This window comes from Belonocnema kinseyi, chromosome 2 (assembly GCF_010883055.1).
Source record: "Belonocnema kinseyi isolate 2016_QV_RU_SX_M_011 chromosome 2, B_treatae_v1, whole genome shotgun sequence".
Lineage (NCBI taxonomy): Eukaryota > Metazoa > Arthropoda > Insecta > Hymenoptera > Cynipidae > Belonocnema > Belonocnema kinseyi.
This window is the reverse complement of record NC_046658.1, coordinates 183,405,011-183,412,542: the sequence shown is the minus strand read 5'-3', so window position 1 is coordinate 183,412,542 and position 7,532 is coordinate 183,405,011. Positions and strand designations below refer to the sequence as shown.

The 7,532-nt window shown below is 24.7% G+C and overlaps 1 protein-coding gene across 1 annotated transcript; it reads right to left on the bottom strand.

Annotated features, from left to right (window-relative positions):
• Positions 1-324: 324 nt before the first annotated feature.
• LOC117183085 (neprilysin-11-like) lies at positions 325-5,552 on the bottom strand (the record flags this gene model as incomplete). The annotated part of the gene is made up of 4 exons (XM_033376241.1): positions 5,295-5,552; positions 4,714-4,823; positions 1,484-1,572; positions 325-486 (listed from the first exon to the last, which is right to left on the bottom strand). Coding segments are annotated over exons 2-4 (271 nt in total), but the record flags the coding sequence as incomplete, so codon positions are not given.
• Between the last annotated feature and the right edge of the window lie 1,980 nt (positions 5,553-7,532).

Sequence of the window (7,532 nt, the reverse complement as noted above, 5' to 3'; positions counted from 1 at the left end):
ATCATTAAGGAAGTTTTATTATGTGCTGCTGTAATTTAAACTAACAGAGCTTCAAGGTATTCCAAATTTCGTGATAAATAACTATAGCAGCTATTTTAATATTTATTTTAAATCATAAATAATATTTATTAAATTTCATAGACTTTAAATTTCAGGATGTATTTTTAATATATTCTAAATGAAAAAGTTTAACAATAGTTTCATTCGTGAAAAAAACTTCAACCAAACCTTACAATTTTCAACAAAAATTGGGATTATTTAAAAAAGGGGGGAAAGAGTATAAAATCGGAGATTATATACTAAATGATAAACAGTAATACACACCTTTTAAAAACATACGAATTTTTTGTCGAGTCATTTCCCCCAAACTCCATGCGTACCAATCTGCAGGAATTGGATAATTTGTGGACCATGATCCACACACATACCCATGAAAATCATCACAAGGATCAACCGATTTGTTCATTCCACTTAGGATATACTTTGCTGTGTAATAAACAAATTCTTAATTTTATAACTGCATTATTTAAATAATTTTCGATTTTGGATTAAGAAATCGTTCATGAACTTTTCACTAAGGGGCGGTTCAAAAAATTTGTAACGCCATTTTGGGCATTTTTGAAACCCCCTCGACCTAATCTAACCCGTCTTAGTTTTTTATTTAACCCCCCCCCCCCCCCTCTCTCTGAAATACCTTTTTTAGCAATTTAAATAATCGAGTAAGAGACAACGTTTGTTAAAAATAAAATAATTTTTTGATTTTTCAAATAATAATAATTATAATCAACTGCTTATGCTAATTGTTTGAAAAAGACATTTAAGAAAATTACAAAAATGTTAAAAAAATTTTTTTAATTAATAAATAACTTCCGGAATAATGGACAATTTTTAAATATTTTAGAGCCCATGAACGTGAACAAACAATTCAGAAAAGTTCAAAGTAAAGTAATTTTTAAAAGAAATATGAAAATCAATTGTAGATAATTATCAAATTCATCATTTTTTAAAATCCTTTTCTTTCGATTATAAGCATTTTTTTATTTTTTATTACTGATTTATTCTAAGAAAGAAATTATTAGAGTAGAGATTTTTTTAATGTTCTTTATTCCCTGATGAAAGTTCATTGGATGATTATTGATTTACCAAAACATTATTAGCCAATTTTGAACCGTTTTCGAAAAATTCAACATTTTTCCAAAAACTTCTTATATGGATTGTAAGGTTTATTCATTAAATTTGTATATAACATTATGTAAGAATAACATTTTTAACATCTCTTTTATTTAAAAAATTCCCTTATGTCTTATGTAGAAAACCTCTGCAACGCCCCCCCCCCCCCCCCCCCCCCCCCCCCCTCATAAAGACGTAACTTTTTTTTGAACGGCCCTTAATTAAAAATAATATTTTTCGAATATAATTAATCATTTGTTTCAAATGTTGGATTATGCCAATTTATGAAAAATAAATTATATTTAAAACGTACCCAGTGTTTGACATTCCTCAGCGCCACAAACAGAATAATCATTACTTTCAGCATTAGTGGGTCTGACGACCCAAATTCCAATACAAACTCTAAAATGTTATCAATAATTACTTAGAATATTATCAAATATCGCATGGCATCTTTTATATTTCATTTTCTCAAAAATTTATATAATTTTTTTTTTAAACAAAATATACATTAGGGTGACAATTCAAAATGAAATTCTCCAAAACTCAAATTGTAAAAAAATTCAGTGGTTCCAGGAAGTTTATAAAACTTTTGAAATGCATTCTATGGGTAACAGAAAATTTCCGAAAAAAAATTCGAATAGTGTATAATATCCAGAAAAGAAAATTCCCAAAATTATAAAATTTCCGAAATATAAAAATTCCTGCATGGAAAATTGTCAAATTATAAAATTCCCGAACATTCTATAATATTACCGAATTTGAAAATTTCTGAATAATAAAATTTTAGTCAGAAAATTGGCGAATTATAAAATGACCGATATTGCAAAATTCCTGAAACTAGAAAATTATTGAATTTAAAGAATTAAATTTGTTATATCCCATGTATTTTTTAACATTATTTTTTGAATTTTGAATAACAATAATTTAAAAAAATATATTTCTTAATGCAAAAGAAAAATGCCAGAACAAGATTTTCTATTACAAGAGTAATAATTTTTAATAACTACCATGCAGATTTTCAAAACAATGCATTAGAATTTTTATAAATATCCCTGATCAAAATATTTTTACATTGTCAAAAAAACTGAAGGTCAGGTTCGTTAATCAGCTATTTTGAATAAAAATTCTAAAAGTTAGGACATTTTTTAAATTTTTACCACTTTTTTCCAATATTTGGAAATTCTAAGTACGGCTATTCATAGTACTCGGAAACTCGAACGATTTATTTTCACGACTTTTTTGGATAAAAAGAAAATTAACAGAGTTATAGCATTTTAAAAATACAAAACAAAAAATGAACATTTGAGGCCCAACAACGCACCATATGAAAAAAGTTCAAGAAAAAAAAAGTTGCTTTTGGAAGTGCATACATGGTGCATACTATGCAAGATACGAAAAAAGATGAATTGAGCAGAATTGTGCACCCAAAGAAGATCTGAAAATTTTTAATGCATCACTTCTTGATAGCACACGTAATTGTTGGTTTTATTCGTAAGAAAAAAACATTGAAAATGAAAAAATGTAATTTTTGGACAAACGACACAAGCTACGAAAAAAATAATAAGACAAAAATGATTCAAACAAAAAAGAGCTACAAATTTTTTATTAATTATTTTTTGATTAAACGCGAAGTTTTGATTTAAATTGTAAAAAATTAAATTTAAATTTTGGGATAAACAGCACAAGCTAAATAGAAAAAAGTTTCTCATCCAAAAAAGTAGCTACAAATTTGTAATAAATAATTTTTTTATAAGATGCGCATTTATTCTTTCAATCGTAAAAAAATAACTTAAAAGATAAAATAATTACATTTTTTAATAATAATTTGCAAGGACGAGTAGATTTCCTTTTTTCGGAAAAAGGACACAAGTTTTAATAACACTTTATTTAAATCTTAAAAAATAACATTGAAAGTAAATTAATAAAATTTACGGAAAAATGAAAAAGTTGCAATGTAATATTTAATAACAAATTTCTTTTAGTAGGAAGCACAGTTTTTCTAATTATAAAAACAATCAAATGGAAATACTTTTGCTTCAATTCCAATGCATATTATGATTTTAATAATATACATTTATATAAATAATACATTTTTCAAGGTATCTGAACATAAAATTCAATGCAAAATAAGAAACAAATATTAAAGTAATCAATGTAAATAAAATTTGCACATTATTTTATAATATCTGAATGAAAAGTATTACAATCACCAAATCAAAATTATCGATACTTCGAATGTTAATTTAACAAATGTTATTTCCAAAATCTGTACTATTATAAACTGAGAGGAATTTTATTACTCGGGATTTTTATATTTCGGCAATTTTATAAATTCGGGGATTCTTTATTTCGAATACTTTATTTTTCGGGAGTTTTATTTTTGTGAATTTTTTAGATGTACTAAAATTTTTATTTAAATAAAAAATCAACTTTACTTTAGCTGAATCAAAAGAATTCATTGGCAATCTGAAAATCCCGAAAAATAAAATCCGGACACTGTAAAATTCCCAAAAGAAAATTGTCAAATAATTATCAAATATCCGAACTGGAAAATTCTTGAATTATAAGATTCTCGAATTTGAACACTGAGCTTTTTTTAATACATATAACAAATTAATCAAATACATTTCTAAGTAAAATAGTTAATAAATTATTGCTATTTTAAATCCAAACCATTTTAGAAACTCTAAAATTCAAAAATAATTTTGTTTATGAAAATATTTTATGATTGTATTTTCAATCAATAAATAATATTTATTTAGAAAAATGCAATTGTTTTAATACAGAAATTTAATAATTCGGGAATTTTTCTGGATTGAATATTTTATAATTCGGCAATTACCTGTAAACTTTTTTTATTCGTTAATTTTCCATTTCGATAATATTGTAAACGGTCGGGAATTTTAGAATTCGGTATTTTTCCAAATCGAGAATTTTATTTTTCGGGACTTTGCAGTCGTCCCAATTAATTTTTTCTTCATTTTCAGTATTTTATTTTTACTATCTGTCTACAAAAATAAATTTCGTACAAAGTTCGCATCTATAGAATAAATGAAAAATATTTTGAAACTTCGAAAAACTTCTCGGAACCACTAAAACTTTGTTTTTAATTTTTTTTTTTTTTAATCTAGAGTTTCTGGCAATAAAAGAAAAAAATTTGCGGGATTTTGTAAACTTGAACTTTCAATTTTTGAGCGACAATTCATATTATCTTTTAAATTATTATTAATGTGAATTCCAACAATAATTTTAGAAACTTTAAACATTATTTTTTTAATACAAATATTTGATTACTGTATTTTTAATGATCAATTACCATTTATATATAACGAGTTTCAATTGCTTAATTTGGAATTTTTATAATTTAGCTATTTTCTGTCGGGGATTTCATTAATCGAAAATTTTCAAATTCTGTAATATTATAAAATATAAACTCTTCGAGATTTTTCAGTCCTCCCGGAATTCTCATATATAATTTATTTTCTCAGAAAATGAATGAATAATAAACTTTTAATTATATAAATAATGAAAAATACTCACAATAAAACTTCTCGCAACATTTATACGTCGATGGAGTACAGTTTAAAATAATATTATTATCATTATAGACACTTTTTGTGATTGTCGAAACTGAGAATCTACTCTTCCTGCTTTTTAAAGATCTATTTTTATCAGCACAGAAAGAGGATGCGTCCTCTTATCAGTTCTGATTTAAATTTCTCTTTTATCTCTCTTTCAGATATTATTAGAAATTATCTTTGTGTTTGTTTCAGTATATGAAAATACGAATTTTAAAGATTAAATATAGATTTCTATTTTCAAGGATTATTAAAATCTAAACAAATCTTCAAAATTTTTGAGTCACATAATATTTCTAAAACTGGAAATTTTGAATTGGCACTTCACGGATCTTTTCTTGGTTCTAAGTTGGCAAACCTTGCGCGGTCCGCAAAAAACCCCTCATTGGCTCTATTGTTCGCAGAATCGGCACCAATCACAGCCGAATTTCGCAAAAAATTCAAATTTTTGAAAAATATCAAGGAGCAATTGTCCTCAGAAAAACACAAAAATATTCCAATTTCATGAATCACTTTTCCATTTCTAATAACACTAAACCTCACTTAACACTTGAACCAAAATATTCCACTCCACTTCTCTCACTTCACGACTACTTTCATCAAATATATTCACTTTTGCTCAAAACACTAATAAATTGCTCGAAAATATGTGAAATTATGCAAAAATAATAGAGTTGTTTTGCGCAAAAGGAAGTGCAATACGCGTTATTTTTTTTTGTGTCATTTTTTCACGATCGCCAGAAAATGACAGGCAATTAAATGACAGACACGCTTCCGATATTTCTTTTCGTAAGGGTTGCGTCGCTGAACGCGCTGAACAGCTGTTGCAAATGGCGGATCGCCCTCTGCGCACCCTCTCAGCGTCCCCAGAAACCACGCATGCGCAATTCATCACTGGAACATAAACACTTTTTGAATAGCAAATTTTTCCACTGCAGTAACGCACTTTGTCCTTTATGACTGGAACTAGAATTTTGAGTGCCGACCAATTAAATCAATTATTCTAGGCACCTGGTTTATTTATTGTTATTAAATGGATCGATTTTGAAGATTTAAAATTGAAAATGAATCAACTTTAACGATTTGTAATACAAAACTCTTCAATTTTTAATACTTGAGATTGAAGCCTCTAAAATATTCAATATTTATCATAAAAAATGATGCAATTAAAAAATAATTTTTTGAGATAATTTAATTTTGAATGCTGTTTTTGTGATAGTTCAATTTAAAATATTTAAAATTTAATGCAAAGCAATCTTGAATATTTTTGATTGAACTCTATTGTATAGTTAATTGTTTTTTTATAGAAAATGGTGCAATTTTGAACGCTGGTTTTGAAATAGTTCAATTTTAAAGATTACAAATTTCAATTTATTCAATTTTTTTATCAATTTCAAAACATTATATTCTGAAGAGTCTTTAATATTTGATATGTCTTAGAGAAAATGATGCAATATAAAATACTTTGCTGAAATAATTTAATTTTCAATGCTGTTTTTGAAATAATACGATTTTCAAGATTTACAATTGAATTAATTAAATTAATTAAAATTAAATTAAAATTAATGAAATTAATTATTTAAATTAATTTTTCACGAAAAGCAATTTGAAATTCTTCAAATTTGAATATTTTATGTCGAATACTCTTTTATATTAAAATTTTTTATTAGAAAATGGTGCAATTTTGAATGCTGTTTTTGAAATAGATCAATTTTTTAAAATTATAAATTTAAATGTATTCAATTTTATAAATTTGCAATAGCATATTCTGAAGACTATTCAATATTTGATATATTTAAAATTAAATAAGGCATTTTAAAATACTTTCCTTAAATAATTTAATTTTGAATGTTGTTTTTGTAATGGTTCAATTTTCAAGATTTAGAATTAAAATCTCTTTAATTTTATCGAAAAGTAATTGAAAATTCTCCAATTTTGAATATTCGCTATTGAACACTCTTCAATATTTAACATTTGCAATAGAAAAAAGAGTAATTTTAAATGCTGTTTTTGGAATAGTTTAATTTTAAAGATTTAAAATTAAGAATTTATTTCATTTTATAAATTTGCAATTGCATATTTTTCAATTTTTAATGTTTACAATAAAAGAAATCTTCAATCTTTGATATTCATAAGGTAAATTTATAATAAAATATAAATATGTATAATATCTGTTTATGGAAAAGTGAAATTTTGAAGGTTTACTTTTGAATAATCCTTCATTTTGAATTACTTCTATTGAACAGGCCTTAATATTTGTACAATTTATAATACAAAATGGCATAAATTTGAGTACTGTATTTAGAATAATTCAATTTTGAAGAATTAAAATTGAGAATTAATCAATTTTAACGATTTGTAATATAAAACTCTTCAATTTAAAAAATTTGCAATTGAAGCCTATTCAATATTCAATGTGTAAGATAAAAAATGATAAAATTTAGAAAGATTCTTTAGAATAATTTTAGTTTTGAATTCTGTTTTTGAAATAGTTTAATTTTCAAGATTTACAATTGAGATTCTTTAATTTTAACGAAAACCAATAATGAATATTCGCAATAGGCCACTCTTCAATAGTTAAAACATTCAAAAGAAAATGAAACAATTTTGAAAGCTATTTTTAGAATATTTCAATTTTGAACATTTAAAATTAAAAACGCTTAAATTTTAACGAAGAGAACTTTGAAAATTTTCAAGTTGAAATATTTTCTATAATTGCAATTACATATATTTCAGTTTTTAATGTTAGCAATAGAATACTCTTTAATATTTGATATGTAT